The 13,149-nt window shown below is 45.0% G+C and overlaps 1 protein-coding gene across 4 annotated transcripts; it reads right to left on the reverse strand.

Moving 5' to 3' along the window:
* Nucleotides 1-560: 560 nt before the first annotated feature.
* On the reverse strand, nucleotides 561-11,679 carry LOC135255864 (uncharacterized). Of its 4 annotated transcripts, none has more exons than XM_064337599.1 (10): nucleotides 11,530-11,679; nucleotides 7,164-7,199; nucleotides 6,774-6,869; nucleotides 5,918-5,992; nucleotides 5,723-5,785; nucleotides 4,816-4,881; nucleotides 4,080-4,190; nucleotides 2,956-2,980; nucleotides 2,065-2,150; nucleotides 561-1,620 (listed from the first exon to the last, which is right to left on the reverse strand). In XM_064337599.1, the coding sequence occupies exons 1-10, from the start codon at nucleotides 11,585-11,587 to the stop codon at nucleotides 1,577-1,579; spliced, it is 660 nt and encodes a 219-aa protein (XP_064193669.1). In that variant the 5' UTR covers nucleotides 11,588-11,679; the 3' UTR covers nucleotides 561-1,576. The 4 variants fall into 4 exon arrangements, with proteins under 4 accessions (XP_064193669.1, XP_064193666.1, XP_064193668.1 ...); XM_064337596.1 differs by having other exon boundaries at nucleotides 7,164-7,881; nucleotides 11,530-11,648; XM_064337598.1 differs by lacking the exon at nucleotides 4,816-4,881 and having other exon boundaries at nucleotides 7,164-7,881; nucleotides 11,530-11,652.
* Nucleotides 11,680-13,149: the final 1,470 nt, after the last annotated feature.

Below are 13,149 nucleotides of genomic sequence, written 5' to 3' on the forward strand. Positions count from 1 at the left end.
AGAGGGTAAGTGCTGATAATAAAATATCTATCAAGCAGATGCAAAGCATATTTGGCAGGCCACCATGTCTGAAACTGGATACCTGGGTGCAGTGGCCCTGAAGAGAAGGTACTGCAGTACCCTTCAATGCCCCCCCCTTGCCCCCCCCCCCCCCCCCCCCCCCCCCAAGCTGATAGCCGGTTTTAGATTTGGCCCATCTCTCTGGGTGTATTTTTATACACACATATTCGTTCTGGTTCGCTACTATATCGGACCACGGAAAGACACTTTTACCAGCGGTACGCGTGTGACATTCCAACCGCAGTTTTTCGGACGCTGTCCTGCGTGCAGGCAGATGGGCAGTGTGCTTTTGCGTGGGGTGTTTGTGGAACTGTGTTGAATTCGTATTGTGTTTAAACTTTATTCTTTTCTACTCTAGTGTCTGTACTTGCTGAAATAAATGACTGAGCGAAATAAAAATGAATTACAGCAGAATTTGCCATTACATCCCAAAATGAATCACCCCCTCGCTGTGCAACCCTGAGTCAAGCAAAAAATTATTGATAATTATAACAAACAAATAAATGCAATTTTTATTCCTCCTCAAATACAAGCTGGGCAGGTTCAGAAATCACAGTTTAACTGACAAATTCCATGGACTGCGTTTCACATTTCAGCTGGGTTTGAAACCAGGGTGTTGCAGGTTTGAATCACAGGTAGGTCACTGCAGCATATAGTTATGCAACTGACCCTTAACGTGATTTTTCCAGTAGATATCCCAGCTGTATAAAAGGTGCATATGCTATATATAATCAATGTCAGCCATTTTGTAAGAAAAATATCATTGGCCTGTCACAGCTGTGCATAACCTCAGGCCTCTACGTACAAGTATACACACTTGAGAATCCTCCGTGTTGTCTCTTGACCAAGATGCTTTCGATGGTCGCCATCTACAGGTGGAATTATTATTATTATTATTTTTTTTAAAGAAGACTTTTTTCCAAGGCCTAAATTGGCTGCTGATTGAGAGAAAAAAGCACGAAAATCTGCAGACACTGCGGCCCTCCCGGACTGGAGTTTGAGGTTTCTGATGTTCTACAGGACTTAAACACTGTCACCCCGTTTGGACACATCAGCAACGTGAATAAGAGTCATCTCCTTGACATCCATGGATCGTCTTCATCATGCTCCGATACTGGGTCACAGTGGTGGAGGTAGGGTTTAGGAGGGTCAGTGTGCATCTTAAGAACAACTCCACTCCAGCATCTTGGAGTGAGAAGCAGAAGCCTTCATTGTTTTGCCTCATAAATCCAGATTTCAGTGCCCACTGACACGAAGTTCTTCACTAACATTTCCAAACTGTGCTTTGGATGCTGCCTTTCTTTCTTTCTGTCTTTCTTTTTTCTTTCTTTCTTCAAAAAGAGTACGAGTCATCAAGGCTTGTACTGTTTCTTTGTGCAGACTCTCCTACACAGTTCTCCTCTTTAAACAGAAGCACTATAAGCGTTATAGATCTGACAGGGAGCATTATAAACAATAATAATGATGATAATTATAATAATAATGCAAATGTTAAATAATCCCAGACTTAGCTAAATTAACATGTCGATCTAGGTGAGATATCTTCATATCCTGGAGAACCTGGTATGGAATATAGATTTAAGGGGAGGAAGGGGGGGGGGGGGGGAGATATGGGGGACACAGTCAATACATTACATTACAGGCATATAGCAGACGCTCTTATCCAGAGCGACTTACACAACTTTTACATAGCATTTTACATTGTATCCATTTATACAGCTGGATATATACTGAAGCAATTTCGGTTAAGTACCTTGCTCAAGGGTACAACGGCAGTGTCCTACCCGGGAATCGAACCTGCAACCTTTCGTTTACAAGCCCAGTTCCTTACCCACTGTGCTACACTCTGTCCAATACGTTTTGAAGCACTGAACACCCAAACAGAGCGATCCACTAGAGAAGTGCTTTCTGTGAAGCCATTTTACCTCAGGTGTAAAACAATATTTAAGACTGTTTGGGGAGCAACAGCAACCCAGTATTCTCCCAAGCCCACTTAGGGTTTACCTTTAGGGGAAAAGCACCAATCATCTTCCCCTTCAGCTCCTGGTGTCACGCCCAGAAGAACGATGTCATCATTTGCACTGTACATCCTGAATGGAGAAATTAAATTTTAATTTTTTTTTTAATGTTGGTAAGCACATATAGGAAAGTACCAAAAACTTGCTCTTGGCCACATTATGAAGCAGCACAATTTCTAAACCTCACATTCGCAGATCTGTGAAACTGTATGTGATGTGGAATATCTATTCATATTCTCTGACACTATATGTGGAATATCTATTCATATTCTCTGAAACTATATGTGCAAATAGCTGTTCATATTCTCTAAGACTACACGAGGAATATCTGTTCATATTCTCTGAGACTATATGTGCAAATATCTATTCTTACCCTCTGAGACTATATGTGGAAATATCTATTCTTACCCTCTGAGACTATATGTGGAAATATCTATTCTTACCCTCTGAGACTATATGTGGAATGTCACATTCTGTGAGACAAAAAGCCCTTTCAGTTGCATCAGGGTTCAGAGGCCTAGTACTAGTGGTTTGACACTGCTGTTATGGGCATTGATTGACTCCTGTCTGTGCCTGGTACCTTTAAGAGGAATAAGCATTTGAACATCTTGGAATTACACAGAACATTCAATAATCGCTTGCTTTAAGAATCGGTTGTATTATAGCATCACAAAGGAGCTAGTTGAAACATTCAAGAATCACTTATTTTTAGGAATCAGTCATTTTACAGCATCATAATGGCATGACAACATACGGGGTGGGGAACCAATGACCAGGAATGCGTGTTTGCGTGTCTAAAATAAACGTAAGGGGACGCCCAAAGTGTTTTAGGAGTCATTTTGTTTTTAAACCCAGCGGAATGGCGAGATTCACTCACTTTTCCTCCATGTTGTCTGCCACACCTGTGGAAATAAATGGAATGTAAATCTGTCAATCAAAGTACACACCAATGTTTGCACCAACAGTCCAGGAGATTTTACCATTTCATTAAGACATAGGTGTCAAACTCCAGTCCTGGAGGGCCGCAGCGTCTGCGGGTTTAACTCCAGTCCTGGAGGGCCGCAGCGTCTGCGGGTTTAACTCCAGTCCTGGAGGGCCGCAGCTTCTGCGGGTTTAACTCCAGTCCTGGAGGGCCGCAGCGTCTGCGGGTTTAACTCCAGTCCTGGAGGGCCGCAGCGTCTGCGGGTTTAACTCCAGTCCTGGAGGGCCGCAGCGTCTGCGGGTTTAACTCCAGTCCTGGAGGGCCGCAGCGTCTGCGGGTTTAACTCCAGTCCTGGAGGGCCGCAGCGTCTGCGGGTTTAACTCCAGTCCTGGAGGGCAGCAGTGTCTGCGGGTTTAACTCCAGTCCTGGAGGGCCGCAGTGTCTGCGGGTTTAACTCCAGTCCTGGAGGGCAGCAGTGTCTGCGGGTTTAACTCCAGTCCTGGAGGGCCGCAGAGTCTGCGGGTTTAACTCCAGTCCTGGAGGGCAGCAGAGTTTTCGGGGTGTTCTCAGGACCAGTGGTTAATTTAAGTCATTGATTGGCTAAGGAATCTACCCACACACCATGTATGCAAGACCTTAATTGGCAGACACTACAACCCCCTTGGGATTCAGTTTGACACCCTTGCTTTAAACCTATCAGCATTCCCAGAAGAGCAACGATCTGGGAACAGGAAATACCTGTGGAGAGGCTTTGTTTATGACATGAGGGCGCCCTCTACTGGGAAATTCTTTCCTGTTACATGAAATCGATAATGATTACACACGGACTGATGCAACTGACTTGGATTCCTGTGCTATAAAGGCAGCACAGGTCCAAACTGAAACATTCAAATGAATGTTCATAATAAAAAGAAATTATACAGGCACACACACACACACACGCATGCATGCAGTATCATTTCCGAACCTAAGCTGGCTTTCCCCAGTCTGAGGTGGATAAAACACTCCCATGTAAATAAAAGGAGGCTGTTCTGGGAGTGATTTAAGATCCCTGCACAAACAGGCCCTCGGTGCCGTACCTGCGTTTGTGTACGTTCTCGTACAGATGAGGACCTTGCTCTTCAGGGTCAGGACGGTGACGAGCATGAGCACGCCCAGAACTCCCAGGACTATCCAGAGGAACTTCCTGTCTACAGAAGAGGGGTGCATCATCATCATCATCATCATCATCATCATCATCATCATCATCAGTGTCATTGTCATTGTCATCATCAACAACAACAACAATAATTATGATTATTATTATTAATAATAATGTAATTATCAAAACTGTTGGACATTTATAACATCATTGCATTTTCATCTAATTTTTGTGCGTTTGTCTCTGCACTGTGCATGTCGTTAAGTTCACATGGTCCAAATATATTCCGAAGTATGGGTCTATAAATCACGTATGGATAAGCGGTACTGTACAGGTGTGTGAACAAGAGCAGATGCCTTCTTAAACAATCTCATTATTCTGTCACTCATGGACGATGTGCTGCTGTAGACCTGGGCATAGTCACGATGATCGCTCCCTGGGAATATTCATTTCTATTCTCAATGATCAAAGGGTTCGAAGCAGATTTATGACGGACTGAACTTTGAGTTGAACCCTACCGTTGTAGTCGGAGAACATGTTTGGGATTCTGATGGTTGAAACACAGAAGGTTTGGACACATTGGACTACCTTTATTACTACAGTTATAAACACAACATGCCTGCCCTCCACATTTAGTCAAATTTTTAGAAACGATGAGATGAAATTATGATTACCTGACTTGGGAGATGCCTGTGGCTCCTCTTTTCGCTTGCTGTCATTAGGAGAGGCATTCTCAGGAGCTGTAGAGAGCAAAAAAACAACGAAGAACATGTCTGCGTTCAGTTTCTGCTCGCTTTTCAGATAACTTTGAGTTTTTCAGCCTAAACCCTTTGAAATGTAGATTTTTTTGGAATGTTTCCTTTTCTTTTCTTTTGTTTCGAAATTCAAAGCCAGGATTGATTGTGACACCAGCATTAGAATATTCAGTTAAGAACATTGTAAAGGTAAATTTGTCATCTTACACCCTAAAGGGTTGACTGTGTTTGTTTGTGTTAGTGTTCATCAGTTTGACCTACAGGGTCCAAGTTGAACTATGCGGTTGTTCCCTGTACTTGGAACGATACTTCTCTCTAGGGTTTTCGACACACTTGGTTATGATTATAGGCTTTATTGTACGTCGCTCTAGATAAGAGCGTCTGCCAAATTCCTGTAATGTAATGTAATGTTTGTATTCATCACCTTCGATGTCTCTGTCAGTTTGGGAGAATGCAGGCAAGCATGTGTTCTTCTCTGGAGCATATGATGTCATGCCATCGCCTTATCTCACTCCACGCGCCACAAGTGATATAGGGCGATATAGCTCAGGAGGTAAGACCAATTGTCTGGCAGTCGGAGGGTTGCCGGTTCAAACCCCGCCCTGGGCATGTCGAGGTGTCCTTGAGCAAGACACCTAACCCCTAACTGCTCTGGCGAATGAGAGGCATCAATTGTAAAGCGCTTTGGATAAAAGCGCTATAAAAATGCAGTCCATTTACCATTTACAAGCCAAGCTCCCGCTGACATTGGTGAGACCCATAAAGCTGTGAGAAACCTGGAGTCCTGAGTGTGTCCACTGAGATGACAGCAAACAGTTAAACTTACCGCCGGCAGACTTTGGGGGTTTCTGGTCCTTATTCTCTCTTTTGTTTTCGCCAGTCTGGAGAGCTGGGAGAAGCGTAACCGAACATCAGCACGTGCACAGCAGCGTTCAGCGTTCCTCACCCTTTACAGATCGACTGCGTGTTGGACTAATCTTCTTCTCTCAAGTCCAGGTGAACACACACATCTCTCACTCACCTGTAGTCACTGGTGCTGATGTTAAGGTGGTTGACGTTAAGGTGGTAGAGGTGGACGTTTTGGCCAGGTCCTTATCTGTTGAGGAAAATGAGGACCACAGACAACCATGATATGTAATTATATTGTTTTTAAAATAACTATAAAACAGATCCGTTCTCTTTCTCTTTCTTGCCTGAAGGTGGCAGTGTGTAGGGTGTTGTGGTTGAGGGGGGAAGTTTTGGCTTTGTCTATATCTGTAGTGGTTGCCAGGGGTGTTTTCTTACTCTGGAATGTCAGATTAGTCAGTATTAACGTGACACACTCATCCCACTGTTCAACCGGCATCGACGGACAAATGCATGCTGGGATTGTTTTGTGTGAGAACCAGGAAATTAAACCAGGAAATGTGTGGTGGCTGGGCGTGGTGATGATAATTCTCTACAAAAACATAATAAAAAAGTCTCTCCATCAGTAGCTTAGCCTGTAGGATAACTGTAGGTCATGATGCAATGCTCTGTGTCTGTTCAAGGTAAGGTGAATGTATCACGCTCTTACCTGGATGTGATGCACAGATATAAGTAAAAGCTGATGCCCAGTGATACTGGTGGAGAAAAGGAGGATTCGTTTTTCAAGTATTGGGACATGCCCAGTCTCTTATAAGTACAACACTGGTCTGCCAGGCATTGAACTGTGGCCCCCCCATGCTGCAAGACCAGGGCCACCACAGAAACACTGTTTACCAGTGGAGCACGTGATGTCACGTGATGTCACACCTCCAGCTAAACCGTTTCCATGGGAGCCTGCTTCAGAAGGTGTGAAGGCATTAGGAAAGTGACCTTGATCGCAAGGCAGCCATCGCCAGCGCGGTGCCACTTACTGCAGAAGGCTTCGAACAGAGCTTCCAGCAGGATCTTCAACTTTCCCGTTAATGCTTTGTGCTGCTGGAGCTGTTTCAGCTGGGAACAGACCTCTCCTGCAAGGGGTGAGCATGTGAGCTGTTTATTATATGTATTTATACATTTATTGTCTGTAGATCATTTTTTTAAAGAAAACCAGGTTGAAATGAGAACACGAGCACAATTATTTGGAGAGTAGGGAAGCCTGTAGTTATGCAGTAAATACAGTAAAATTAGAATTCTCCCAGTGCTGGAGTGTCATATATATTTTCTTTTTTTCCCCCAAAGACAATGCGGCTTCTTAAAATCTTTGAATCTGAATGAGCTATGATCCCTGAAGACTCACAGAAGCAAAATCCATTTGATCTTACCCGAGTCTCGATCCTGTGGCGGTGTGGTAGTGGACCCTGTAAAGAACATGAACAAACAATGGGGAAAAATAATTAATTTCATTAACAATGCAAGCAAAAGGCAAAGATTCATTGGAGTGGAATTCTTCCACAGTGCTGAGTAACCCATTTTCAGCCTGTCACTTTCTGTACCCACCATTATGATTGACAGACATTGGCAGCTAGAAAAGAAGGTTGTTCAAAAACAAAAACAAAAAAAAAAAACCCAATTTTGAAATCCTGCTGAAATTCATCATTCAAGGCTGAGGGTAATTCACATTGAGGTTAGATTGAATACAGACCTCTGTATATATATGAGACACTGATACCAATTTTACATTCCAGATGCAATTTGAACAACTTCATAATTAATAGTTGTTATAAAAACTCTGGCCATGAGGTCATGATGACAATATAGGCCATGGATAACATATTTAATATTTCATATTCAACATTTTATTATAGCATATAACAGGGCCAACAAATCTCTTGCCATCTAGAAGTTTTACCACCGTTGTCATTGTTGTCCACCAGATATCTCATCATTTATGATATTTCTGCATTTCTACTCTTCATCTTCGTGATCTCCTCGTCTTATCTAGAACGCATTCTACGGGAGGGAATGGAACCAGGCGAGCGTTCGCGTTCCGGAGTTTTGGGGCAGGGTTCCACAGGAGACAGATGCCGTTTGAGATGCCTCCTGGTGGAACAATGACTCGGTCAAGTCACAGGCGTGTTCCCATGTGGGAATTCCCAGGGGTGGTTCTGCCGCTGTTTTTCAGACCGACGCCCGCAGCCGAGACATTACATTACATTACATTACATTATAGGTTCTTAGCAGACGCTCTTATCCAGAGCGACTTACAACAAGTGCATTACAAAACTCAGAGACAAGCGCTTTACAACATTCCTGCAAGAGAGCTACAATAGGTATAACTTTGCTTAGGTATAAGTGTGAATTGTACACCCTATTTTTTTTTTTTTTTTTTTTTTTTTAGAAAAAAAAATGTTAGAGGGTAGTGGGGGGTGATGAGGTGAGATGTAGCTTGAAGAGGTGAGTCTTCAGTCTACGTTTGAAGACGGCCAGGGTCTCTGCTGTTCTGACTTGCACAGGAAGGTCATTCCACCACCGTGGGGCTAGAACAGACAGGAGGCGTGACCGGGTGCTGGTGCGAGCCGGGGCAGGGACCAGGCGACATGTGGCAGCAGAACGGAGAGGTCTAGCTGGGGTGTAGGGTCTGATGAGTTGACGTAGATAGGGAGGGGCTGACCCCCTGGCTGCTTTGAAGGCAAGCACTAATGTTTTAAATTTGATGCGAGCCATCACGGGGAGCCAGTGGAGGGTGGTGAGCAGGGGGGTAACGTGGGAATGTCTGGGGAGGTTGAAGACCAGACGCGCTGCTGCGTTCTGGATGAGTTGCAGGGGTCTGATAGATGATGCTGGGAGGCCAGCAAGCAGGGAGTTACAGTAGTCCAGGCGGGACAGGACCACTGCCTGGACGAGGAGTTGGGTCGAGTAAGTTGTGAGGAAGGGGCGGATCCTCCGGATGTTATACAGGAAGAGACGCATCAGAAACGCCACCCTGTCCCTGATTGTGTTACGTGAAAAAAAAAAAAAAAAAAAAAAGATGTATTGTCTTTTCCCATAATATTTAGTTTTTTTTTTTGTTTGTTTGTTTTTTTTTTTACCAAAAGGGCCTAAATCAAACAGGCTGACAAACACTATTGTACCACCTGCTAATGGCGGGTACTAGCCAGAGTTCTCTGAACAGCAGGTTTCAGGAAGGAGGAAAGGAATTCCTCCGGTCTCAGGTCAGCTTGATTTCCTGTAATTAAGTGGGTTTCAAACATGGCCGTTCGGCGACGCCCAAGCTGCAGTGCAGTCAGATACTGTGGCCTCCACAAAATACAGAAATTATTCCTTTGGGTGACTATCTATTCCTGCATTTCTTGTGCCTGCGATAACTATTGTTGAGCACAGAGGAACCCAGAACACACACAGTAAATGTGTGTGAAGACCTTGTGAGTGAGTGTGTGTGTGTGATTGTGTGTGTGAGTCATCCAATGATGGAGAAAAAATATCATGGAAACGAAACTGTTTTTAGTATAAATGATCACCTCACCCCTCAACACCCCCACCCCCCCCCACCCGAAAAAAAACCAAAACAGGTTGGACTTCTGCCGAGACTTAAAAATAACATCACTTCTTTCTCAAATCCTATAGTATTTTCGGAGAAGAATAACAAACCATATCCACCCATCTTCAAAGCTCTGTCACACCATTTACGCGAGGCTGTTCGCATGCAGTCCATTCATGCGGTGGGACTACTTTGCTACGGTCACATGCCCTGCTGAAGGTCTGAACCCGCAAGCTTGGTGTTAGCAAGCCCAGTTCTTCAACTAGCACGCTACGCTTCCACTACCTCACCACGACACGAAGGTTCCCGGGAACCTTAGTGTTTACTGACGCAATTCTATGTGCCTGCTCGATCGCTCCGCTCTGCAGCAGCAGGGCGCCTTGTAACCCCTCCCACCCGCCCAAAGGGATCACAGAGCTTCTCCACCCTAGCTCCCCAGGGGTGGAACGAACTCCCCGTCCCCCTCCGAACCTCCCCCTCACTACCCATCTTCCGCCGTGGCCTGAAGACTCATCTCTTCAGACTATACCTAGACTAACCACCACCACGCTGTATATCTCACTCTAAATCTCCCCCCCCCCCCTTTCATGACACTTGTTACATGTTGCCCCATCCCAGCCCTTTTTGGTAATTTGTATTTGTCCTAATACCGTAGCTTATTCTTCTGCCTAGTTGGCTTTGCAGAGGTTAGGTCCGAATAGCGTTCACTGTGTGAACTAAACTGTTCTTGGCTAGAAATAGCTGTACAAAATAAGTATTGTACCTTACTGAACCTGTGTTTAGCAGTTGTCCATGACCATGAAATGCACTTTTTGTATGTAGCTTTGGATAAAAGCGTCTGCCAAATAAATGTAATGTAATGTAATGGCGGGAGGAGGCGAGCTCCTTCTAACGAAAACACGGTGGGAACGCCGCGGACGAGAGGAAGCTCAGCCGCTGTTTGTTGTTGCTGGAGCGCAGACAAAAGGGTTTCGTTGGGAGAGCCCGCGTTTGCGATGGGCGCGTTCTGATAAACGTTGCAACCGTCGCCATGGCGGCGATATCACAGTGGCCATGGAGTCACCGCGGTACTTTCCTGATCGCCCGACCTCCGCGGCCGCCGACAGGGAACGGAATCAACCGCGCCCTCTACGCACGGCAGACACCGCTGCTCCCACCTCTGTTTACACTGGTGGTAAAAGGAAGGCCACGCCCAAGGATGACAGGACATTAAGTCATCATTTCAATTCCAATCCAAAGATACAATCCAATCCACACACAAGCACCCACCCACACACACACACAGACACATACATGTATACAGACACACACAACAAACACACCCACATCCCCACACACACACACACACGCATGCATGCATACAGACACACTCAACAAACACACCCACATAATAATAATAATAATAATAATAAATTTATTTTATATAGCGCTTTTCATGAACTCAAAGACGCTTTACAATAGGTGGTACATACATACATAGAAACATACAATTCAGAGAAGGGAAAAAAAAAAATTCTAACACACACACACACACACACACATGCATACAGACACACACAACAAACACACCCACATCCCCACACACATACACACATGCATGCATACAGACACACTCAACAAACACACCCACATCTCTAACACATACACACACACACATGCATAAGCCCACAACAAGACCACACATCACACACATACACACATACACACATCATAAGAACACAATAAACACACCACACACACACACACACACATGCATACAGACACACACAACAAACACACCCACATCCCCACACACATACACACCCACATCCCCACACACACACACACACACACACACACACACACACACGCATGCATACAGACACACTCAACAAACACACCCACATCTCTAACACATACACACACACATGCATACAGACACACACAACAAACACACCCACATCCCCACACACATACACACACAACAAACACACCCACATCTCTAACACATACACACGCACACAAGCCCTTGCACGCATGCTCACACATACACACACACACACACCTATTCACGTGCCCACGCTCTCACACACACAATCACACCCCCATGTGCCCACACACACACATGCACGTACGCGCACACACACACAAACACACTGACACACCCACATGTCCAGTTACACACACACACACACACACACACACAGACACAGTACAGCAGTGTACAGTACCTGTCAGTCGCAGTTGTAGTGTGATGAGCAGAACACAGGCAGCTACGGTTGGCTTCATGGTGTTCTCAGGCTGAACAGGACCGGACCAGGCCAGGTACCCAACACAGCTCGCGCGTGTGCGTGAGGGGAAAATGAAAGTTGAGAGTTGTGCACTGACAGGACCCTCTCACACCCCCGCACCCCCTCCCTCCCTCCCCTGAGGGTGGGGCCAATAGAGGTCAGCTCTCATAGGAAGGAAGGAATCACCAAGGGGGGCGCGGGGGGGGGGGGCAGATGTGGTTGGGGGTGTTACAGAACCACGCCCCGCATCCTCTGCTGCTCCTACACATCTCCCTTTTAACATCACTTTCATTAAACCAGATAGCACAGCTGGGAGCTCAGTGGAGGACGTGTTGTGTCATGTAGCCAATCGGATGCAGGTGACGATTAAAACGGCCAGATTTAGAGCCTGTGTTTTTTGTTTTGTTTTTGGGCAGGTATTTGACCAGTGGGGTGTTTCAGGAAGCAGGATTACTGAGTCAGTAGGGTAACTGCACTGAGTAAAAACCCCAGAACCCTCCCAAATCTGGAAGAAGTAAAAAGCTGTTCTAGGGTTTTACTCCGCACAGCTATCCAGCTAACTCAGTAACCCTGCTTGGTGGAATACCCCCCAGGACAGTAGGGTATTATGGGATGGTTTTAGACCACAGTGAAGAAGGACACAGAGATAGACCCCCCCCCCCGGCTCTGGAGAGCGGCGCTGGGTGTGATGCTCAGTGCTGTGCCACGCCAGCGAGTCACAGGATGGAGAGGAGCTGCGGGTTCGATTCACCACTGGCAGTACTTCTGTTCCTGCCTCCCACCAGCCTCTTTGGGCTGATAAAAAAAACTCATAATTTTTTCTTCTAATTTACTCGACTTTTTTAGATTCCATTCCATCTTCTTGATGTTTGACATTTTATTTTTAATTTAGCAGCTTAAATCTCTCCTTTCTTAAAATAATTTCTCCATGCCAGTCATATTAAGACTATGAATCATAACAGTGATATTAATTTAAATTACATAACACCATTTAGTGTTTTTTTTTAATCCCAAGAATCAGGCTCAAAATTTTACTGCATTTGAGTTAGATAAAAAATAAAAATAATAAAAAAAGTTTTACCATGCTCGCTGATTCTAAAAATGACTATTTGCTTCTGTTCCAGACTTAGCATTAGCATTAGCACTAATCCTTGACATTATGAATTTAGCCAGACGTTTTTAAATATTGAAATTGGATTCTCTTCTTCAAGGAGGGCCCTGCCCAAGAGAGCCAGACAGATCAATGGAAATACCCACGACAACATCACACCAGTTTTGTATCAACAGTTCTGAATTTAATTTCTTGATCTTACTTTACAGGTATCTAGCAAACGCTCTTATCCAGAGCTACTTGCACATCTTCTTTTTGCAATTTGGGTTCAGTACCTTACACTCAAGGGCACAGCAGCGGTGTTATACCTGGGAATCAAACCTGCAACCTTACAGTTATTAGCCCAGTTCCCAAACCACTATACCACGCAGTGCCCAGGACAGAGTTCATGCACCGGTTGGCACATCCAGCGTTACAAAACAGGAGCCAAACATCAGCCATTCCGCCCA

The sequence above is a fragment of the Anguilla rostrata genome, chromosome 5 (genome assembly GCF_018555375.3).
Source record: "Anguilla rostrata isolate EN2019 chromosome 5, ASM1855537v3, whole genome shotgun sequence".
In the NCBI taxonomy this organism is placed as follows: domain Eukaryota; kingdom Metazoa; phylum Chordata; class Actinopteri; order Anguilliformes; family Anguillidae; genus Anguilla; species Anguilla rostrata.